Consider the following 23,809-nt stretch of genomic DNA (forward strand, 5'->3'; position numbering starts at 1 on the left):
ACCACCCCTCTCAGCCCACACCCTGCAGCCCAGCCGCCCAGGAGTAAGGCTGCCCCCGGCCCAGACCAGGAGCCCGAGGTTCCCCCATCAGCCCCACGGGGCCCCTCCCCGGCCACAGTGAATCCAGACAGCCCCGGGGGGACCCCTGTCAGGGAGCAGGAAGGCCAGGCCCCAGAAGGTCACCCCGAGCGGCCCCAGCCAGCAGACCGCAAGCTCTGTCTGTCCAGCCTGGACACTGCACCCCTCCCGAAGGGGACAGCCTGCCCGTCGCTGCAGGAGGCCACACGCCTCATCCGGGAGGAGTTTGCCTTCGACGGCTACCTGGACAACGGGCTGGAGGCTCTGATCATGGGTACCGCCGGCCACGGGGCCCCAGAGAAGCCCCAGGAGCGCACGGGCTGTGGGGGCGCCCTGCAGGGGGAGGTCACGGCGAGGAGGCCCCCGCCCGTCTCTGCACAGGGCACAGGGCGGGCGGAGCGGAGCCCGCCGGGGCAGGCCATCCGTCCGCTAGGGAAGCCTCAGCCCTGCGGGAAGAGGATCTCAGAACACTGCTCTCTGGCCGTGCGCCCGGCCCGCCAGCCCCTGAGCCCGGGGGCCCACAGGAGTGCCCCCCAGCTCTAACAGACCCCGTCGGGGTTTTTTGCTGACTCAGGGGAGTACATTTACGCCTTGAAAGACCTCACCTACGCCACTTTCTGCGGGGCCATATCGGAGAAGTTCTGTGACCTCTACTGGGGGGAGAAGCTGCTGCAGAGCCTGTTCCGGGTGGTGAACGGGAGGACCGCGCCCCCGGAGAAGTACGAGCCCCTCCGCCGCCCCTTCCCCACCCCCGCTGGGCCCCCGAGGGATCTCCTGCCTCCGGCCACCCCCCGCCCCCCGGACCAGGCCCGCTCTCGGGCCCAACCCCTCTGCTCCCAAAGCTCCCTCTTCAGGCTGCAGCTCCTCTGGGCAGAAAGGCGCCGCGGGGTCACAGGGTGTAGGAGGTACAGCCCCTCCCTGGGACCAGGTCGGGAGGCTGGGGGAGGCGGGGAGGATGCCCCCCAGGGAACAGCCCCCACCTGGGGGCTGCTCCCTCCTGGTGGTCAGACAGCTGCAGGAGGAAGGGGGACAGGGAGCTTTCCCCTCCAGCTCCCTCCCCCAGCCCTCCTGACATCCAGCCCTTCCCCAGGGGCTACAGAAGGCCATGTGGGTGGGCATGGCCCTGGGCACGCTGACTCCAGGCCCGCGGAGCCCACAGCAGCCCCAGCACCCTGGGCCACGCGACAGGCGATCGCCCAGCTTTGCTGGAGGAGCTTGAGCGTGCCTGTGGGCCTGAGCACCCCGACACCCCATGCAGAGAGGCGGCGCACACCCCCCTCCACCCCAGCTGAGCGTTGGGGGATCGCCTGGGGGCCCCGAGAAATGAATGCCAAAAAGTCCTCTGCCAAAGGGCCCACGTCTGAGCAGCTTGCGGCCTGCGGCCAGGCTGTCCCCGAGGTGTGGGAGGCCGGCCCCCACCTCTCTCTCAGGGGAAAGCCGTGCTATGTGGGGGGTCACAGGGAGGCCTGCAGCGTCCTGCATTCTGTGGCAGCACTTCTGAGGAGGCCGGGTCACAGCCCGACGGTGACGACGGGCCCAGCGCTCTGCATAGCGGCTCGCCGTCCAGCAGACGGCCCTCTCCTCTCGGGACGGGTAAGCCACGTGGGGTCTGGGCTGAGAACTTCGGGGCCAGGCTCCCCTTGTCCCTCCAGGGTCCCCAGGGCAGGGGGGTCTGTTCTGTGAAGGGGCGTTCTCCCCAGGCCAGCAGGTGGTTGGCAAGCCCAGGTGGCCTTGGGCTGGGGGCATGGGGAGGCACATGCTGCCTGGAATTGCTGGCCGCAGCTCGGTGATGGGGGGTTTTGGCATCTTCTCTGGAAAGGAGCCCTTGAAAGCCCCTGAGGCGCCTTTTCCTGGAGCTGGAGCCCAGGACGCCCTGGCACCTGGGGTCTTTATCATTTCCCGAAATCTGGTCGGAGTGAGACACGACTTTAGATTCGTAGATTTAGGGATTTACAATCACCCTCACACACGCGCACACACGCACACACACACACACACACACACTGTGTGTGGGCTCCGGAAGTTCGGAAGCAGCGTGGGGACCTCTCTGCCTTGTCTGTTGCCAGCTCCAGGGTCCCTCGGGGCTCGCGCTACCCTGCCCGCGCGGCAGCCCCTCTGGGCAAGGCCAGGGGACGGGTGCCCCCAGGGGTCTTTGGAGCCCCTCCAGAGCGGGGCGGCCGCCTGGCCCCTCTCGGACGGGTCCCCTCTTGGGAAACAACCGGAGGCGGACCCCCCTGGGGCCAGTGTAGCCGCTGCAACCCTCCTCTCCTCTGTCCAGGGAAGGAGAAGCCGGACGCGGACTCGGATGAGCGCTCACGGGGCAACTTCGAGGTGGCGTTTCGGCCTCAGAAGTCGGTAAAAGCCGGGAGGGAGCCGCGGCCCGAGGCGGGCGGGGACCTGGCCTCGGGTTCTGAGGCGGTGGCCCAGCCGGCCAGGCCCGCAGAGGGCAGCCCGCGCGTGAACCCCGGCCCGGCGGCCTTCCAGAGCTGCTGCCCCGGCTGGTGCAGCGCCTTCTACGAGGCCGACTGCTTCGGCCCCGACGTGCACAACTACGTGCAGGAGCTGGCGAGGCGCAAGGCCACCGGGTCCCCGGACGCCCAGAACCCGGTAAGTCCTGCGCTCCTGTCCACCGCTGGCGGGAAGGTCACCCCTGGCAGGGAAGGTCACCACTGGCGGGGAAGTTCCCCCCCCCCCGGCGGGGAAGGTCACCGCGGGTGGGGAGGGTCGCTTGGCCCCCGGGGAAGGGCTCAAGCAGGAGCTCCCAGGTCCCTCCGGTGACAGAAGGGCCCTGTGTCTCCCACTCTTGGTGCCCCACCTGCCCCCAGCAGCCACCATGCTGGTCTGGGCTGCCTCCCTGTGTCCCCGTGAGTCCTTCCGGGCGCTGTGCTCATCTGTGCGTGTCCTCCGCATGGCGTAGGAAAGGCCCATTTTACAGAGAGAGAAAAACCCATCCAGAAATTCATGTGGGATCTCAAGGGACCCCCCACAGCCCAAGCAACGGTGAAAATGAACAAAGCTTGAGGATTCGTTTTCCGATTTCAGAACTTAGCACAAAGCTTCCGTAACCAAAACAGTGGGAGGGGGCCCCAAAACAGTCTATAGACCAGTGAAAGAGAATAGAGAGCTCGTGGATACAGCCTCACACATGCGGCCAAGCGATTTTTGACGAAAGTGCTATGACCATTCAGTGGGGAAAGGGCAGTCTTTTCAACAGATGATGCTGGGAAGACCAGATATTCCACGCGAAAAACTGAACCAAGGTCTGTGTACCTTGTGCCACATACAAACGATACCTCAAAAACCAAAGACCCAAACGTGAGAGCTGGAACAGTGAAACGCTCAGAAGAAAACACACGGGAAAACTTCAGGACGTTGGATTTGGCAGTGACATCCTGGACGTGATACCAAAAGCACAGGCAACAAATGTGAAAAATAAACACATCAGGAGGTCCTGTCATGGCGCAGTGGTTAGCGAATCCGACTAGGAACCATGGGTTGAGGGTTCGATCCCTGGCCTCGCTCAGTGGGTTAAGGATCCAGCGTTGCCTCGAGCTGTGGTGCAGGTCGCAGACATGGCTCGGATCCCGCGTTGCTGTGGCTCTGGCGTAGGCTGGTGGCTGCAGCTCGGATTCGACCCCTAGCCTGGGAACTTCCATGTGCCACGGGAGCGGCCCCAGAAAAGGCTAAATAAATAAATAAATAAATAAACACATTGGACTTTATCAACACGAAAACCTTTTGTGCCTCAAAGGACACTATCAACAGAGTGAAAAGGCGACCTATGGAACGGGAGAAAATAATTATAAACATACACTGATAAGAGTTTAATACCAAGAATACGTAAAGAAGGGAGTTCCTTTCGTAGTTCAGCGGTTAACGAACCTGACTTGGATCCATGAGGATTCGGGTTCGATCCCTGGCCTTGCTCAGTGGGTTAAAGATCTGTCGTTGCTGTGAGCTGTGAAGGTCACAGATGTGGCTTGGATCCCGTGTTGCTGTGGCTGTGGTGTAGGCTGACGGCTATAGCTCCAATTCGACCCTTAGCTGGGAACTTCCATATGCTGCAGGTGCAGCTGTAAAAAGAAAAAAAAAAAAAGAATACATAAAGAACTTATGAATCAACAACAACAAAGCCACTTGGTTAAAACACGAGTGAAGGACTTGAATAGACAGTTCTACAGAGAAAATATGCAAATGGCCAAAAGGCACATGAAAAGTCATTGAGTGTCATTACTCATTAGGAAAAAGCAAATCAGGGAGTTCCCTTCGTGGCGCAGTGGTTAACGAATCCGACTAGGAACCATGAGGTTGCGGGTTCGGTCCCTGGCCTTGCTCAGTGGGGTAACGATCCGGCGTTGCCCTGAGCTGTGGTGTGGGTTACAGACGCGGCTCAGATCCTGCATTGCTGAGGCTCTGGCGTAGGCTGGCAGCTACAGTTCCGATTAGACCCTTAGCCTGGGAACCTCCATATGCCGCAGGAGCAGCTCAAGAAATGGCAAAAAAAGACAAAAAAAAAAAAAAGGAAAAAGCAAATCAAAACCACTACCTCACACCCATTAGGATGGCAATGAAGATAAAATGTTTTTGTTTTTGTTTTGCTTTTTTGGGCCACTCTCGCAGCATATGGAAATTCCAAGGCTAGGGGTCCAATCAGAGCTACAGTTGGCTGCTTATGCCACAGCCACAGCAACTTGGGATCTGAGCCATGACGTCTAGGACCTACACCACAGCTCACGGCAACGCTGGATCCTTAACCCACTGAGCGAGGCCAGGGATCAAACCTGCATCCTCATGGATCCTAATTGGGTTCATCAACCACTGAGCCACGAAGGGAACTCCAAGAAAAAATGCTTTTTTTAAAAAAGCAAAACAATGGAGCTGGAGGAATCAGGCTCCCTGACTTCAGACTATACTGTAAAGCAACAATCATTAAAACTGTATGGTACTGGCACAAAGACAGAAATATAGATCAGTGGAACAGAGTAGAAAGCCCAGAATTAAACCCATACACCTACAGCCAACTAATCTATGACAAAGGAGGCAAGAATATACAATGGAGAAAAACAGCCCTTTCAATAAGTGGTGCTGGGAACACTGGACAGCCACATGGAAAAGAATGAAATGAGAACACTCCCTGACACCAGACACAAAAATAAACTCCAAATGGATGAAAGACCTAGATATAAGACCAGACACTATAAAACTTTTAGAGGAAAACATGGGCCAAGGACTCTCTGACATAAACCACAGCAACATCTTCTCAGATCCACCTCTTAGAGTCATGACAGTAAAAACAAACATAAACAAATGGGACCTAACTAAACTTAAAAGGTTCTGCACAGCAAAGGAAACCCTAAACAACACAAAAAGACAACCCACAGAAAGGGAGAACATCTTTGCAAGTGAATCCACTGACAAGGGATTCATCTCCAAAATTTATATACACCTTCTGCAGCTCCATACCAAAAAAAACAAACAACCCCATCAAAAAATGGGCAGAAGATCTAAACAGACAGTTCTCCCAAGAAGACATACGGATGGCCAAAAAACACATGAAAAGATGTTCAACATCACTCATCATTAGAGACATGCAAATCAAAACCACTCTGAGGTACCACCTTACACCAGCCAGAACGGCCATCATCCAAAAGTCTACAGACAATAAGTGCTGGAGAGGGTGTGGAGAAAAGGGAACCCTACTACACTGTTGGTGGGAATGTAAATTGGGGCAACCACTGTGGAAAGCAGTATGGAGATGCCTCAGGAAACTAAACATAGAACTCCCATTTGATCCAACAATCCCACTCCTGGGCATCTGCCCAGAGAAAACCATGACTCGAAAAGACACATGTACTCCAGTGTTCATTGCAGCACTTTTTTCAATAGCCAAGACATGGAAACCACCTAAATGCCCATCAACAGAGGCGTGGATCCAGAAGAGGTGGTACATACACACGATGGAATATTACTCGGCCATTAAAAGGAAAGAACAGCATTCGCAGCAACATGGATGGACCTAGAAATTATCGTGCTAAGTGAAGTGAGTCATACAGTGAGACACCAACATCAAATTCTTTCACCGACATGTGGAATCTGATAAAAGGACAGACAGAACGTCTCTGCAGAACAGATGTTGACTCACAGACTTTGAAAAACTTGTGGTCTCTGGAGGAGACAGTTTGGGGGGTGGGGGATGCGCTGGGGTTGAGGGATGAGAATCCTATAAAATTGGACTGTGATGATCATTGTACAACTATAAATGTAATAAATTCATTGACTAAAAAAAATTTTTTATGGAGTTCCCGTCGTGGCGCAGTGGTTAACGAATCCGACTAGGAACCATGAGGTTGCAGGTTTGGTCCCTGCCCTTGCTCAGTGGGTTCACGATCCGGCGTTGCCGTGAGCTGTGGTGTAGGTTGCAGACGCGGCTCGGATCCCGCGTTGCTGTGGCTCTGGAGTAGGCCAGTGGCTGCGGTTCCAATTTGACCCCTAGCCTGGGAACCTCCATATGCCGCGGGAGCGGCCCAAAGAAAATAGCAAAAAGACAAAAAAAAAAAAGTAAAAACATAAAATGAAAGATCATTAAAACAATAAAGCATAAATAAATAAATGTCTAATAATAGAAAGAGAAATCAGAATCTTTGTGCACTGTTGATGGGAAGGCAGACTAGTGCAGCCACTGTGGAAAACAGTATGGCAATACCTTAAAAAAAAATTGAACCAGGAGTTCCCATGGTGGCTCAGCAGTAACTAACTCACCTAGTATCCACGAGGATGCCGGTTTGAATTCTGGGCCCGATCAGTGAGGTAAGGACCCGGCATTGCCATGAGCTGCAGCGTAGATCTCAGATGCAACTCAAATCTGGTGTTTCTGGGGCTGTGGTGTAGGCTGGCAGCTGCGGTTCCAATTTGACCCCTAGCCTGGGAACTTCCATGTGCAGTGGGTGCAGCCCTAAAAAGCAAAAAATAAATAAATAAATAAATAAATAAACACCGAATTCCCGTGTAAGCCAGCAGTTCAACTTCTGGATCTACATGCAAAAGAACCGAAAGCGGGAACTCGGGTATCTGTACACCTGTGTTCATAACAGGAGGTCGACGGCAGCCGAAAGGAGGCGCAAGCCAGGGTCCCTCGTGGAGGAGAGACCAGCAACATGCTGTCCGTCACATTACTCAGCCTTGAAGCAGAAGAAGGCGAGTTCCCCTCGTGGCTCAGCAGAAACGAGTCCGACCAGCATCCACGAGGACGCAGGCTCTATCCCTGGCCTCGCTCAGTGGGTTAAGGATCCGGCGCTGCTGTGAGCTGTGGTGTAGATCGCAGATGCAGCTCAGATCCCACGTGGCTGTGGCTGTGGTGTAGACCGGCAGCTGTAGCTCTGATTGGACCCCTAGCCTGGGAACCTCCATGTGTCGCAGACGTGGCCCTAAAGAGCAAAAAAGAAAAAGAAAAAGGAATAAAAAGAAGGAATTTCCAGCACTGCTAGGACGTCTGCGAATCTTAAGGACCTTATTCTGAGTGAAACGTGCCAGAGTCACAAAAGGACAAATACCGCATGATTCCACCTGCAGGAAGCCCCTAGAACAGTCAAAAGCAAAGAGGCAGAAAGCAGGACGGGAGCTCCCGGGGCTGGAGGAGGAGGAGACAGAGCTGTGTTCAGCGGCCTCTCAGTTTGGGAAGATGAAGACTCTCGGGGGAGGCGGAGGTGGTGGTTGCCCAACGGCGTGAGTGCGCATCTTGCTGGAACCGCGGAACCGCACAACGAAAAATGGTTCAAGTGGTACCTTGGTGGTATGTGTATTTTGTCACCACAAAAATTTCAAAATAAAAAAATGTTCATGAGCTGAGAACAAAAGTGGGGCCGGACGAACATTGGCCTTGGGGACCTGAAGGTTGAAACAAAGCGTCATTGCGGTTGGATCTAAATGCAGACGCGGGGGCTCCGCCCTGATCCCGGGTGGGTTTCCTTCGCCCCCCTCTCCCCTCCGAGCCCAGGCAGCCACCGCGTCCCGCACCCACTGTTCCGTCGGTGACCTAGCTAGACCACGAGACGGCACCCTTGCTGACCAGGCACTGGGGCGGGGGCAGGTGCCCACATCCCCGGAGCAGCGGCCCCCAGCCCCAAGGACGTGACCTTTTCCGAGGCAGCGCCTGGAAGCCATGGCCAAGGTGGAAGGCTGGGTCCACGTGTGTCCTCTGACGCCGCAGGTCCTGTCCTCTGACCTCAGAAGTCACATCGTCTGGTGTCACAGCTCTGCTTACGGGTGACGTCACACCCTCACGGGTCCCTGTAGACAGGCAGCCCGTTTCCAGCCCTGTGTTGTGTTCAGGGCCGTGGGGTAGGGCTTCCGCAAGGGAGCTCTTCATGGCGCCCACGTGCCCTGCGCAGGTGCCTGGCAGCGGGGCCCTTTCCTCAAGCCTGTGCTCTCCCAGGGGTGGCCACTCCCTGGAGGGAGGCGTGCCCACTGGCGAGCCCCGGGCCACCCCTCCGTTGCACTTGGCCTGCCCCTGAAGGTGGGCTCGGAGACCAGCGCAGGCCACAGACTCGGCTGGGCCGGAATCTGTTCTTATTCGCTCGTGACCCCAAGGTCAGCATGCAGTTCTCTGGCCCCCGTCTCCAGAATGCCAACCCTGGGCCACGCTGGGTCCCGTCCACTCGCTCCCGGTGGCGGCCGTGGGCAGGCTCTGCAGGGGGCGAGGCGTCTGGGAAACGCTGGGCGGACCAGCAGTGACCGCGTTCTGCTTCCTTCCTGCTCACCTGGGAAGGCGTGTCTCCTGGAACCTGAGTGCAGGCAGGTGAGTTTCCCGCGTCGTCCGCTGCCGGGAGGGGGCGCCGGGGGGCAGTGGTTATGGTTTCACGTTTCTGAGAACCCACTAAACCTGATTCGAACAGGAGCCTCCGAAAAATACGAAAGGCACAGAACAGCTAGTGAATACCTTTCACTTTTGCTGCCCACAGAGAGCAAATGCGAAACCACTCCAGCCCCAGGGTGGGTGGGCAGCTGAGGGCGAGCGTCTGTGGCCACACATCGCTGACCCCGGGCCGCACCCGTGTCGTCCCCCCACCACCGCGCGTGGGCTGTGGGGGCATGGCTCGCGTGGGTGAGGGCGTGTGGCCATGTGGCCTTTTCTGGCCCTGGGCATGTTTTCATGGGTGCGGCCGTGGGCGTGTTTGTGGCTGTGGAGCCATGGCTGAGGGCCTGGGTGTGATGTGGGCATGGGTGTGGGTGTGTGGCCGTGGCTGTGGTCTTGTGTGCCCATAGGGCCGGCACCTGGTGGCCTCTGCTCTCCAGTCTGGGCCCTCGGCTCCCTTGGCCCAGCGTTCAGGTGGATGGCACGGATCCTGGCTCATCCCTCTGTTCCCGTTGTCTGCACTTTGAGTTTCCCAACTTCCTTCTCTTCTGTGTTTACTCCCCATGTCTGTCCGCCTTCAGGTCCCTGTACGTGCAGCAGCCGCTGCGCCTAAACTCTACCTCAGGTCCTGCCCATCAGTCTTGCTAATGAACTGATGCTCTTTTAATCCTACAAGAACAGCCTTGGGCCGGGTTAGCCTGAGGAGAAAGTCCTCTCTCAGAGAACTCCGAGTATCTTATTTATTTTTTAAAAATGTTTTTCTTAACTCAATGAATTTATTACATGGTAGTTGTACAGTGATCATCACAACCCAACTTTACAGCATCTCCATCCCACCCCCCATGCCCAACTTGCCTCCTTTGGAGACCACAAGTTTCTCAGTCTGTGAGTCAACATCTGTTCTGGAAAGTTCTTCTGTCCTTTTTTCAGATTCCTCGTCAGTGAAAGCATTCGATGTTGGTGCCTCACTGTATGACTCACTTCACTTAGCACGATAATTTCTAGGTCCATCCATGTTGCTGCGAATGCTGTTCTTTCCTTTTAATGGCCGAGTAATATTCCATCGTGTGTATGTACCACCTCTTCTGGATCCACGCCTCTGTTGATGGGCATTTAGGTGGTTTCCATGTCTTGGCTATTGAAAAAAGTGCTGCAATGAACACTGGAGTCCATGTGTCTTTGCAAGTCGTGGTTTTCTCTGGGCAGGTGCCCAGGAGTGGGATTGTTGGATCAAATGGGAGTTCTATGTTTAGTTTCCTGAGGCATCTCCATACTGTTTTCCACAGTGGTTGCCCCAATTTACATTCCCACCAACAGTGTAGTAGGGTTCCCTTTTCTCCACACCCTCTCCAGCACTTATTGTCTGTAGACTTTTTGATGATGGTCATTGTACCCAGTATAAGTTGGTACCTCGGCATGGTTTTTTTTGTTTGTTTGTTTGTCTTTTTGTCTTATTGCCTTTTCTAGGGCCGCTCCCGTGGCATATGGAGGTTCCCAGGCTAGGGGTCGAATCGAAGCTGCAGCCGCTGGCCTACGCCAGAGCCACAGCAACTCGGGATCCGAGCCGCGTCTGCAACCTACACCACAGCTCACGGCAACGTCGGATCCTTAACCCACTGAGCAAGGCCAGGGACAGAACCTGCAACCTCATGGTTCCTAGTGGATTCGTTAACCACTGCGCCACGACGGGAACTCCCCTCAGCGTGGTTTTGACTTGCATTTCTCGAAGAATTACTGATGTTGAGGAGTTCCCATCATGACATAGTGGAAATGAATCCGACTAGGAACCATGAGGTTGCAGGTTCAATCCCTGGCCTCGCTCAGTGGGTTAAGTATCTGGCGTTGCCAGGAGTTGTGGTGTAGGTCGCAGACACGGCTCGGATCTGGCATTGCAGTCGCTGTGGTGTAGGCCGGCGGCAGCAGCTCTAATTAGACCCCTATCCTGGGCAACTCCATTTAAAAGAACGAGTGACGTAAACATCTTTTCATGTGTTTTTTTGGCATCTCTGTGTCTTTGGAGAATTTAGATCTTCTGCCCATTTTTTGATGGGGTTGCTTGCTTTTTTGGTATGGAGATGCAGAAGGTATCTGTCAATTTTGGAGAGGAATCCCTTGTCAGTTGCTTCATTTGCAAAGACTTTCTCCCCTTCTGTGGGTTGTCTTTCCGTTTCATTTAGGGTTTCCTTTGCTGTGCAGAACCTTTTAAGTTTATTAAGTCCCACTTGATTATTTTTGCTTTTATTGTCATTACTCTGAGAGTTTTATCTAGACCTGCCAGTCTGTGTGTGGTCACAGGGTGTGGCCACGGGGGTGACACCAGCTCACACCGCTGTGAGCTGTGGTTCAGGCAGATTTATCCTGAAAACCAGTGAAAACAATCCTTTCAAAGAGTCTGTCTGCAGTGACGCGAGTACTGCTGACGAATTGAGGCTTTATAAACCAAGGTAAGGGACGTGCTGACGGAGCAAGGCTGCGTGAGCCTTGCGGCAACAGCCCCCCCCCGCCCCCGCCCAAAGCCCACAAGCCCCTCCCCAGGGAGGTTTCTCAAGCCAGCATCGGGACCAAGTGTGGAGGGGCTGCAGGGGCCTCGCAGACGTGGCTTGAAGGTGCCCGCCCCACACCGTCCTGGGGCCTCCGTTACTGTCCTTGGAAAGCCAGGACCACAGCAAAGTGGGCGCAGAGGGGGCTGCAGAGAGAGAAGATGCCCAGGCCACAGAGGCTGATCTGCTGTGAACACAGCCCCAAAGGCCACATCGGCTGCTGCCGAGGCCCGACCTCACCATGCGACAGGGCCACGCTCCGCGATGGGACGCCCTAGTTCTGCTCCATCCACGTGGCCACTGAGCAGGTGAAACACGGCCACGTGGCTGAGAAACTGGCATTTCCACTTCACTCCAACACTACAGACACCAGGCATGGCCCACGGCTCCGAGGTGGAGGCTCAGGTCCCACACTCGTGTCAGGGTGCCTTCCTGCCCCATCTTCTCCCCACTCCTGTGACTGCGGCTGGAGCTGGCCGGCTGTCACAGGGGAGCCAGGCCAGACCGGGGCTGCGCGGCGGGAGCCCACGCGCCTTCATTTCACCAGCCCGGGACAGTGACGTCCGCGACTGCAGGCTGCACCAAGCTCAACTGGAGCACGATCCAGGGTCTGGGGACCTGCTTCTGTGCTCACCACCTCCCCAGCCCTGACCCACAGCTGCCAGGCCACCCCAGGGGCTGCCCATTGCCATCGTCAAACACTAGCATGTGGGCAGCAAGACCCCATGAGCCAACAGTTTTCCGTGAAACCACTTGCTGGCGGGGACTCCAGTGTTTAAATCAAAATGCCCCCTGCGCTCTCATCCCGCAGACTTGTTCAGAAATAGGCGCTCTCAACAAAGCAGAGCCCGTCACTGTCAGATGAGACCGTGGGACAGTGTCCGGACATGGCCACTGAGACCTTGCCCAGGGCTCAGCTCCCGCCGGCGCAGCCATTTCAGGACCCGGGGGCCACCTTGACCCTTGTTCATAGGAAGTGGTTTCCCCAGGAGTCTGAGCGGGCCCTGGGCCCCTGCCCCTGACCTCCCTGGGCCACCCCGCGGGGGCCATGAGGGGTGGTGGCCAAGCATGGGGTGGGGCCTCAGTGGGTGCATGCAGACCTGCAAAGGGGCCTCGCAGGGCACACGTGCCTGTGGCCCTGCCCTGAAGGCCCCACGGCAGCCAGTCCCCAGGACCGGGGAGGCCACAGGAGGTGTGGCCTGGGCCCCCCAGCTGTGGCCGCGAGGTCTGGAGCTCTCTTCCGAAGGCAGGCCTCCAGGAACCCGCTCAGCAGGGGACACACCCCACCCCACTTGCCCATCCTCCCTCCTGGCGCCGTGGGCCCGGTCAGGAAGGGCCGGTGTGCGCTACTGCCTCCCACTTGGCCTCGGTCCTCTGAGCGGGTCAGTCAAACCCGCATCTTGCAGTTCACACAGATGTTTGCTGACACATCCAGGTGGCCGCGTCCTGCTCCCTCCATGCATGGACCCGACGTGCCCAAGTCCCCTCTCTGGCCCCAAGGTCACCCGTGCCAACCTGCCTGCCCTGAGGCCAGGGGTGGGTGGCCTGGGCTCACAGCTCTTTCCTCGCCAGGAGCTGGAGCAGCAGCTCATGATAGAGAAAAGAAACTTCCGGAAGACCCTCAAGTTCTACCAGAAGCTCCTACAGAAGGAGAAGAGGCACAGAGGTGGCTCGGTGGCGTGGGCTGGGGGCAGGGCGGGCTGGGGGCTCCGTGCTGACTCCCCCCCGCCCCCAGGCTCCGAGGTGAAGACGATGTTGTCCAAACTGAAGGGGCAGCTGGAGGAGATGAGGTCCAAGGTGCAGCTCCTCGGGCTGGTCAAGAAGTACCTACAGGCAAGGCCCCCGACCGCTGCCCGTCCGCCCCTCCCCACCCCGGCCCAGCGCTCGCAGGGCCCCTCCTGTCAAAACCTGGGAAATCGCAGTTCCCGTTGCGGCGTCCTAGAAACGAACCCGACTAGGAAGCATGAGATTAGACTGCGGGTTCGATCCCTGGCCTCGCTCCGTGGGTTAAGGATCCGGCGTTGCCGTGAGCTGGGGTGTAGGTCCCAGACGCGGCTCGGATCCAGCGCAGCTGTGGCCGTGGTGGAGGCCAGCAGCTGCAGCTCCGATTCGCCCCCTAGCCTGGGAGCCTCCACAGGCCATGGGTCCGGCCCTAGAAAGCAAAGCAAAAGGAGAGAGCAAACCTGGGAAATCAGTTCACGGGAAACACCCCCACGTCTGAGAGGCCAGCCCGGGGCCCGGGCCGGCTGAGCCGGCAGAGGCCAACCCGTCGGCCGCCTCGCGCCCAGGTCCTGTACGCCGAGAGCTGGGGCCTGGAGCCCTGCGCCCTGCCCGTGATCGTGAACATCGCGGCCGCGCCCTGCGACGCGCTGGGCTTCAGCCCCCTGGACGAGTCCTCGTCTCTCATCTTCTACGACGTCAGCAAGCAGCCGCGAGGCAGCCGGCAGAGGAGGGCGCGCGTCCTGCAGGCCGGCACGCCGCTGGGGCTCATGGCCTACCTCTACTCCAGGTGCCGCCGGGGACCCTGTACCCCAGGGGCCTTCGCAGACCAGGGCGGGAGGCAAGAACGGGTCCAGGACGAGGGGGCGGGACGTCGCCTGCCCAGCCTGGGGCTGCGCTCTTGCTGCGCCGGCTCCTGGCGAGGGGCCCCAGAGCCCGTAGCCGGCAGGACCTCACCCGAGGACCCGGGGTCCGGCTCAGGTGTGCAGAAGGCGGGAGCTGCAGCGAGCCCTCCCTGCAGCATGTCTCGGCCTGAGCAGGGCCTCGGCTCACGGCGCCCCCTGACTCACAGTGCAGGCGTGCAGGTCGCCTGCAGCAGGAAGGGCCAGGTCACATCCAAAGTCACAGAGGCCCCCAAATGACCCCGACCCCGCCCTCGCCCTCCCTGCCTGTCTGCCCTGCCAGCCACGCCTGGTGGCACAGAGCCTACGGGCGCCTCCTCAACGGCCCGCCTCCCCCACTCCACCCCGCCGGGGCTTCATCAGGGTTGAGCACCGACCTTCTCCTCACCCTTTTGGGGCGCTGTCTCCTCCCAGCCAGGTCTCCAGAGGTGGGCTGGGCCCGCTTCTGATGGGGGCTCCTGCTGGCTGTGCCCCAGGCTGTCGCCTCTGCCTCCGCAAGGGAGCATCCCTTCAGGAAGGGTGTGTGTGCGTGTGCGATGTGCGCACGCGTGTGTGATGTGCATGGGGTGTGTGCACGTGTGATGTGTGTGCGTGAGGCAGCATGGCGGGGGTGGGGGAGCCCTCTCGAGGGGGGCTGGGCTGGTGTTGCCAGGCCGCAGCCTCGGGGACAGAGGCACTGGGTGGCAGGATGGCTCCCTTCCTTGGGGACCTCCCACCCCTTTCTCCTCCCCAGCCCCAGCCCCTGGGGGGGAGGCCCCCCTTTCCTAAAGCCCTGATTTCCCACTAGGAGCTGGGCTGATGCACCCACTCAGTGGCGTTTTGAATTAAGTTTCTGGAAGGAGTTAGAGCGAGGGCCTTAAAATGATAAGCAGTCCCCACTCGGGAGTTCCCGCTGTGCCTCAGCGGCAGTGAACCCGACTGGTACCCTTGAGGACGCTGAGTTGGATCCCTGGCCTCGCTCAGGGGGTTAAGGATCTGGTGTGGCTGTGGCTGTGGTGTAGGCCGGCGGTTACAGCTCCGATGCGATACTAGCCTGGGAACCTCCATATACTGTGGGTGTGGCCTTAAAAGAGAGACTCCTCTTTGGCCATCTCCACGGACCGGTACCTCTCCTCCTTTTTCTGAGGGGTGCCCCTGCCAGCCGCCCCCCGCCCCCCGCCCCCTCGCTCCCGCACCCGCCCTGGGCCTGGGGTGGGGCTGGGGGAGCCACGGGCTGATGGCCCCTGTGCCGCAGCGACGCCTTCCTGGAGGGCTACGTGCAGCAGTTCCTCTACACCTTCCGCTACTTCTGCACCCCCCACGACTTCCTGCACTTCCTGCTGGACCGCATCAGCAGCACCCTGTCCAGGTAGGGCCGCCGCCCCGTGACCCCGGCCAAGAGGCCAGGGGCCCCCAGGAAAGGGGGCTGGCAGTGGCAGGAAGGGCCCGTGGCCAGAGGGGGCCGCTGATGCCTGGGGGTGGCAGCAGAGGCAGACAGGTGGGATCTTGGGTGAGCACCAGCCCCATCCCCTGGGGGGCGGGCAGAGGGGCTGCGGGGGGGGGGCGGGGAGCAGGGGGACAGCTGGGGGAGGTGCTGGCCTCGGGCCCCCCAACACACCCACAGCCAGCGGGCTGGGGCAGGGAGGGAAGGCGAGGTGGCAACGGCTGGACGTGCCCTGGCCTTTTCTGAGCTGCCTGTCCTCACCCCCCACCTCCACCCCCAGCTGCCGGGCTCCTTACAGGGAGCTCACTGAAGACCCCAGCCCCTCGCTCCTGCCACGTGGAGCTGGCCTCCACCCTGCCTCTTGAGGATGCCCCTCGGCTGTTCCCCAGCCCCCGCTGGTGTCCTGGGCACCAGCTGCGGGGGTAGCAGGAAGATGAAGGGGAGGTGGCTTCTCCCCTCCTGCCCCGGGGGGGTGGCGTGGGGGGCACTGAGCTGCCTTGAGGCCCTCCCCCACCCACCCCTGGCTTGGGTGTGAGCCCTCCCTGCGAGGCGCTGGGAACCCTGTGCAGCTCAGCTCCGTCTGCCTCCAGGGCCCACCAGGACCCCGCCTCCACCTTCACCAAGATCTACCGGCGCAGCCTCTGCCTCCTGCAGGCCTGGCTGGAGGACTGCTACACCGTGGACTTCACAAGGAACACGGGGCTCCTGGGGAGGCTCCAGGACTACCTCTCCTCCCAGGTGTGCCAGCGGCAGGGGTCGGGGGGAGCGGGGGCCACTCTCCCGAGGCCACAGGCGATCCCCACGCGCTTCTGCCCAGGTCCTGCCCCTGGACAGCTCCGCGGAGCACCTGCTGAGCCTCCTGGAGGTGGGCACGGAGCGGCGGGCCGAGGGCACCCCCCGCAGCGCAGACCTGGAGGACCCCAAGGAGGCGGAGGACACCAGGCCCCTTGCCGCCCTCTGCAAGAGGCTCTCGGAGGACGGTGGCTCCCGGAAGGTGCGGCCTTTCCCGGGGAGGCGGGGCTGGTGCCCAGCCCAGGGCCGCGCACACTCGTGCTCGTGGGCTCACGTGTACATGCACGGCAGACTATAAACGTTCACAGGCACACAGGGGCACGCCCTGGACACGTACACACATGCACACACTTCCCGTGCTGCCTGCCCCTGCGAGGCTGGCACTCCCCGCCCCTGGCCCTGGTCAAGGGCAACAGGGGCTGGCCAGGGGCTCAGACCACCCCACCTCCCTCCCTGACTTCGGGCCATGGTCAGGGTCAGAAGGTGACCTGGGCCGGGGCGGGCCTGAGGGGGTCTCACCATGACACATGCAAACAGGCCCAAACTTGAGCAGCTGTGTCCACGGAGGACTCACTGAATGACCAGGACAGGTGTCCAGCAGCCAACGCGGCCGTGGGCAGGAGGGGTTTGCTCTGGGCCCTGGTTGAGCCAGTCTGAGAGGTCCTGGGCCTGGAGCCAGCCCGGGTTCCCCCCCCGATCCTGACCTGGGGTCCCCTCCGCGGGCCTGGCCCTCCTGCCCTGCAGGCCTTCCCCTGGAGGCCGTCCCGAGGCAACGGGCTGGCGCTGCCCCACCACAAGGAGCGCCCATACACCATCGCGTCGGCCCTGCCCAAGCCCTGCTTCTTTGAGGACGTCTATGGCCCCTACGCCAAGGCCAGCGAGAAGGGGCCCTACTTTCTGACTGAGTACAGCACCCACCAGCTCTTCAGCCAACTGACGCTGCTGCAGCAGGTGGGGCGCGCTGGCGAGGCCCCACGGGCACGGTCCCCTGTGAGCGCTAGCGGGCTCCCTGTCCTGCGGGCTGCATGGGTTGCAGGGCCTGCCCTCCTGGAGCTGGGCGCCCTCGCCCCAGGCGCTCCTTCCCAGCCCCCCGCCCCCATCACTTGGCAGGGGATGGCAGCCGCTGTCATATGGAGAGTCCTTGGCGCCCAGCCACGTAACTGGAGATGCCCTCGCCCCGGGCGCTGCCTGACGTCTGTCCCCTTGTCTCCGGCAGGAGTTGTTTCAAAAGTGCCATCCTGTCCACTTCTTAAACTCACGGGCCTTGGGCGTCACAGACAAAAGCGTGGCCGTCCAGTGAGTGTCCCCTGCCAGCATCCGAGGAGCCTGGGACACAGGGTTGGCAGAGGGGCTGGGGGGCTTCACCCAAGTGTCTCGTGGTGGCTCTCACTCGGCCTCAGAGCCAGACCCCCTAACTTGGAGGGCCAGTCCGGCTAGAGGCCTGGGCTCGAGGGTCACCCAGTGTTCTGGCCACGACAGGTGCCTGTGTCTCTTCCAGAGCCAGCTCCTCCGAGTCCCTGTCGGCCAAAACCTGCAGCTTATTTCCGCCTAATTACGTCCAGGACAAGTACCTGTTACAGCTTTTAAGAAGCGCGGACGACGTCAGCACCTGGGTGGCCGCCGAGATCGTGACCAGCCACACATCCAAGGTTGGGGCCCGGCAGCAAGGGCACTTCCATGGGCACCTGCAAATCCTCCAGGCAAACGCCCCCCTGCTGGGGCTGCACAAGGGCTCCCTGCTCCCAGACACATGGGTCCCACACAGGTGCACGTGTCTCAGTCACATCCCCACCCACAGCCCCTACAAGCCTGGTGGCTCACATGCACGTCCCCCCCCCAAAAAATATACCCCCCCAACACAACCTCCTCGCAGCCCCTGGCATGGTGTCACACACGAACACACACAGCGCCCCTGCCTCGCACGCCCACAGCCCTTCACACTCGGCCCACCCAGAGCCTCTGCTCCATCCTCGGGGTGCCCTTCATGGCCCCCCTTTGTTCTGACACAGAGATTTGTCCTGGGGGAAAAGTGAGGTTGACTTCTTTTCACACCCCTGTGCCTTTGTGTTTTTCTGGGCCTCCTGCCCGCCTCCAGTGCAAAAGGGTGGGTGCGCCATCCTGCACCCTGACGCTGGCCTCCGTGCCCTGGTCCCTCGTCTCAGACCACGGGACAGTGAGTGTCTCCTGTGGTTTCAGCTGCAGGTAAACTTGCTCTCCAAATTTCTGCTGATCGCAAAATCTTGCTACGAGCAGAGGAACTTCGCGACAGCCATGCAGATCCTGGGCGGCCTGGAGCACCCGGCCGTGCGACAGTCCCCGGTGAGTCACCTAGGGGACAGCTGGCCATGGCAGTGCCACCAAGGCCCTGCAGGGGGCACCCCATGGCTGTAAGGGCTTCATCTGTGTTTTGATTTTAGGCCTGGAAAATTCTACCCGCAAAGATAGCGGAGGTCATGGAGGAGCTGAAAGCCGTGGAGGTACCAGCTTGCATGAGCTTCTGCACCCCCGGGGCTCACCCAGCAGAGCCTGCGTCGTGGTACTCACCTGAGCCGAGGCAGAGGGAAGGGTCCAGGAGCGCAGGCAGCCTCGCGGGTCTGATTCCAGACCAGGGTACAGGGGCCCAGAGGCCGGTCTGCGTGTGGCGGACCCAGCCTGAGTCGTGCAGAGACGGCTCCCGACATCGCAGACGAGCCGCGCAGTTCAGATGAGGGAGCATTGCCAGGCCAGCCCCGGACGCGCCTCTGCCAGTGGAGGCTGCCGTGTCCTGGGCTGACAACAGACACGCGCCCTGGGCGGCCCAGCCAGACCAGAGCTCAGGCCGATTTGGGCAGCAGGGTCACTCTGCTCTTTTCCGGGGCCGGTGGAGAGGACGCTGGGAAAGGACTTGGCCCCTTCTGTAGAGGGATGCGCACGGCTTTGACGGCTGTCAGCACTCCTCTGCGGCCGCAGCTTCCCACACCGGGCTTTCCGCTCCCGATCCGCTAAGCCAGGTGCCCCTGGACGGGGTCGTCCATCCGGGCGCGGTAGCGGGAATGCATGCAGCGGCAATGCTGCTGGCAGCTGGGATGGGCTGGACCAGGCCAGCCCCTGCTGAGCACCGGACTCACCTCGCCCCTGGCTGGGCCCCCAGGTCTTCCTGAAGAGTGACAGCCTGTGTCTGATGGAAGGGCGGCGTTCCCGGACCCAGCCCACCCTGCCCTCCGCTCACCTCCTGGCCATGCACCTCCAGCAGCTGGAGACAGGGGGCTTCACCATGACCAACGGGGCCCACAGGTGGAGCAAGCTCAGGTGAGGGGCCTCCCCCACCTCTCCTGCCCCTCTGCCGCCTGGGCCACCTGCCCTGCCCCCAGCCCAGGCCTCCACCCTGTCTCCCCTGGTGACCTCTAGCCACTTCCATCTCCACAAACATGCTATAAACATCCCCCACACTTCGGGGTCTAGGGTCCCAAACACTGCCCCAAGGTCGCCGTGACCTACCTCCCCACTGGGAGATCCAGGCACACGCAGAGCCCCACCTGGGTGCCACTACCCTCCCCCGAAGCCACCCCATCCTCCCTCCCTCCCTGCCTCTGCGATCCCCCTGAGCCTCTCTCCGTAGAGTTGTCCATGGGGGACCTGTGGCCAGTCCCCAGCTGCTGGCACACCTGGGAGGAGCAGACTGGGGGTGCCGTTTGTGAAAACCACCACCGTGGCCCACCAAGAACTTGCACTCCCAGCCAAAGAGGGTCGGTCACTGCCCCTCTGAGCCCTGGAGGATAGGGGTGCCCTCAGATGCCCACCCACCGGCCGGCCTCTGCCAGGGGCACCAGGCCGACAGCGCCCCACCACAGGGCCAGCCCCTCTCCGGAGGGACCCTCCCACCGCGACCTTCCCCCCACTCCATCCTCCCCTCTTCGTGGCCCACATGAAGTCAGGTGGAGGCCGGTCGGGCCTCCTCAGGGTCAAGGGCAGATGGCCTCGCTCAGCGAGCATGGCCCAGGGACCCGGAGCCCAGGGGTTCCAACCCGCTGCCTGCAAGACGTATTCCGGTCAATTTCAAAACAGTCGGAAGAGACACCACAGTGTACACGTGCTGCGAGAGATCAGAAAACCCAGTCGGCAAAACAGAGATTAAGGGTTGGGGGGGGGGGTCACGACTCAGCGGTGGTGAACCCGACTGGTATCCATGAGGATGCTGGGTTCAACCCCTGGCCTCGCTCAGTGGGTTAAGGATCCGGCATTGCGGTGAGCTGTGGTGTAGGTCACAGGCACAGCTCGGATTCAACCCCCAGCCTGGGAACCTCCATATGCCACAAGCGAGGCCCTTAAGGGAAAAAAATAAAATAAAGAGTTAAAGGGGAGCCCTAGCCATGGTCCAGAAAGAGCCCAGCCAGGTGCACGGGTGTGCCTGTCCCCACTCCGTTCCCCCGCGCACGCAGCTGCCGGCTTGTCTTCATTCAGGACGAAATTGCTCAGGGCAGGAACACCCATCCTCCAGCCCGCCTGCCCAGGCAGGATTCAGGCCTCCCCTAGTGGGGCCCATTTGCAGGATGACGCCCCTCAGTGGGCCGGTCGCTGCCTAACTTCCAGCCCTCAGGAGGGTCGGGCTGCTCCCGGCGCTGATTCCCCAGGTAAATACGCCCCCGACGGCGCCTCCGTCCCGTCTCACTCACCGCACGTGGAGCCGGCTCAACTGCGAGCCGCTCGCCCCGCCCTGCGCCCCCTCGGGCGCTCGCTCACGTTGGGATCTTCAGCAGCGACCCGACCCGGGACCCAGCCCCCACCCCCCCTACCCCCGCCCCGTCCCCGCACAGCACATTTCAAGTCTGTGGCATGAGAATGGAAGGGGGCTGGACGAGGGCTGGACGATTACACACAGAAAACGGGTCCCTCGGCCTCTGAGCCTGAGAACAGGCCGGGGACCCACTGGCCACCGAGCGGCGCCCTGGGACTCCAGCTTCGCCACAGCGGCAAAGTCCTGCCTTGCCTCTTCCCCGTCACAGAAACATCGCCAAGGTGGTGAGCCAGGTCCACGCCTTCCAGGAGAACCCCTACACGTTCGCTCCCGACCCCAAGCTGCAGTCCCACCTCAAGCAGAGAATCGCGCGCTTCAGCGGAGCCAACATCTCCATCCTGGCCGCGGACAGCAGGGCCAGCCCCCGGCAGGTGGCCAGCGAGAAGCACCCCAGGAAGATTCAGGACAAGTTACGGAGAATGAAGGCCACGTTCCAGTAGCGGAGGGGTGGCAGGGCTGGGTGTGGGGCTCCCGACCAGAGACAGACTGGGTGGGAGGGCTCTGTTTCGACGGGGTCCCCCGTGGCCAGCGTGAAAGGGGGGGCCCAGGGCTGGGGGGTGGGGAGGCAGAGCCCAGTGCAGATGCAAACCCGAGAGCCCGCACCAGTAGAGACCCAGGGAAGTTCCTACTAGCATTTAAAAATTACATTTTGGAAGTTCCCGTCATGGCGCAGCAGGAACGAATCCTACTAGTAGCCATGAGGATGCAGGTTCGATCCCTGGCCTCACTCAGTGGGCTAAGAATCTGGCGATGCCATGAGCTGTGGTGTAGGTCACAGACGCAGCTTGGATCCTGCATTGCTGTGGCTGTGGTGCAGCTGCAGCTCTGATTCAACCCTTAGCCTGGGAACTTCCATATTCTGCAGGTGCGGCCCTAAAAAGACAAAAAAAAAATTAAATTTAAAAATGTAAATGAAAATAGGGTAAGTAAACCCCTCAGGAACCGACCACCCACTTATACTTCTCAGAGATAAACAGCTCTCACCCAGTTCTCGGGTGATCAGGCCTGCCCCCCAGAAACCCCATGCTCCCACCCAGCTCGGACTCTAAACCAGGTGCCCACTCCGCAGCGTTTCCGTGAGTCTGGCCCACATCTGCCCAACAAAGGGCCAAGACTGCCCTCTGACCTCCCCCATGCCAACCACGGAGTCCAAGGGGCTCTGAAACCTTCCACTGGGCCCCTGAGGCTTCCTGGGAGCCCACGCCCACCCTGGGTTCACGCACCAGATTCACACCCCTCCCTGCCGGACCTCCCTCCTCGGGACCCCTTAGCTGCTCGAGTGGCTCATCCCGTCCCAGGTGGGGAGCCAGAGCTTCGCAACCCTCCAGCCAACAAGCCTGGTGTTGCCTCCATCCCGGCGCGGCCTCCTGCTGCCAGCAGGTGCCCCACAGCTCCACACTGACAACCCCCAAGTGCCCCCGGGCCCTGTGCGCAGCGCTCCCAGTTCCTGGTGGGGCAGGTGCCCCCAGGCCAAGGCTCTGCTTCCAAAGAATGCAGGACTCAGACGCCAGCTCCAAAGCAGAGGCGGCTCCAGGAGCTGAGAATGTCCCTCTGTGCCACCTGGGGGCTGTAGGGCCACAGCCACCTGTCCCTCTCTTCAGCAGCCATGCATGCGATGCACACACCCGGGGCTGGCTGTCACCAGTGCCTCCGGAGGGCTGGTGAGGACATGAAGTTTGCGGCCTCAGGGACAGCAAGCTCCTCCCTGGGGTCCCAACTGCCGGGGTCAGCTCTGCGCCATGGGCGAAGGACGCGCTTGGCCAGGGCCCGGGGACAGGACAGTGGGTCACATCCCCACAGCGTAACTCGCTGGCATCACCCGGGCACCACCGTCTTCATGTTGCGAAACTGCTGCAAAAGACCCAAGACTGTTCTTCTGAGTTTTAGAAAGTAGTGGTTCTTTAGAGCAACTAGCTAGTGATACTTCTAGAAAACCGTGACCTGTGATAAAACACTGACTTTTTAACGTCAAGAAGCGTTTTCCCAAATACATTTCATCTGCAGCATCTCGGTCCTGCTTGCACTCCTGGCCGTGCAAACGGGGGTCATTATTTTTAGGCTTTTATATGAGACTCACGCTCTGCGAACCAACTCCTCCGTTTCCAGAATTTGAGTTCAACAAAGGCAGCGTCGCAGCACCTGAAGCGAAGTCGCAGTGTCCGTGCCAGTGAACATCCGGCTGTAACGGCGGACGGGGCCTTCGGCTTCGGCACTGGCCGCGTGTCACCCCAACGCGGCCCGCATCTCCGAGTAAAGTCTTTTCTACCAAGGCAGCCTCCGCGTGGCTCGCGTGGTTTCTCCCAAAGTGGTGCCTGCTCTGAGGGTGGGGTGGCTCCTTTCAGCCAAAGACAAGCTCAGGGCTGCTCCCAGCCCAGCGGGACCCAGACTCCGTCCCCAGCACCGTGAATGAGCAGGCAGACTCGCTCTGCTGCCTCTGCCAGAGGAGACAGCGAGCCTCCCAAAACAGCTGACCACAGAGGCCGTTGGCCACCACGGCTACTGTCACCAACCCCGCCCACCCCCGCAGGGCGGCCACTCGGCAGCCCGCTGGTCTCCCTAGGGCACAACCTTGACCTCGCCAGGGTAAAGCTGGGGTATGGGCACCCCAGAGAAGGGTCCCAGTGGAAGCCCCACCACGCAGGCAGCTCCACTCCCCCGCAAGCGGTGTGTAAGCAAAAAGCCCAGGGCAGCCCTAGGGCCGGCACAGCACATGCCCCCGGAGAAGGCCAT

At 60.4% G+C, this 23,809-nt stretch overlaps 1 protein-coding gene across 1 annotated transcript in view; it reads left to right on the plus strand.

Annotated features, from left to right (window-relative positions):
- Positions 1-23,352, plus strand: part of KNDC1 (kinase non-catalytic C-lobe domain containing 1) — a 55,970-nt gene extending 32,618 nt beyond the window's left edge. The window contains 17 exon segments of the mRNA XM_013994153.2: positions 2-352; positions 653-797; positions 1,571-1,671; positions 2,357-2,685; positions 13,042-13,135; positions 13,205-13,302; positions 13,758-13,978; positions 15,325-15,438; positions 16,104-16,251; positions 16,331-16,507; positions 17,050-17,256; positions 17,522-17,601; positions 17,804-17,954; positions 18,502-18,624; positions 18,723-18,782; positions 19,436-19,593; positions 21,288-23,352. Of these exon segments, the coding sequence (XP_013849607.2) occupies positions 2-352; positions 653-797; positions 1,571-1,671; positions 2,357-2,685; positions 13,042-13,135; positions 13,205-13,302; positions 13,758-13,978; positions 15,325-15,438; positions 16,104-16,251; positions 16,331-16,507; positions 17,050-17,256; positions 17,522-17,601; positions 17,804-17,954; positions 18,502-18,624; positions 18,723-18,782; positions 19,436-19,593; positions 21,288-21,519 (2,789 nt within the window). The 3' untranslated portion in view covers positions 21,520-23,352.

This window comes from Sus scrofa, chromosome 14, assembly GCF_000003025.6.
Source record: "Sus scrofa isolate TJ Tabasco breed Duroc chromosome 14, Sscrofa11.1, whole genome shotgun sequence".
Lineage (NCBI taxonomy): Eukaryota > Metazoa > Chordata > Mammalia > Artiodactyla > Suidae > Sus > Sus scrofa.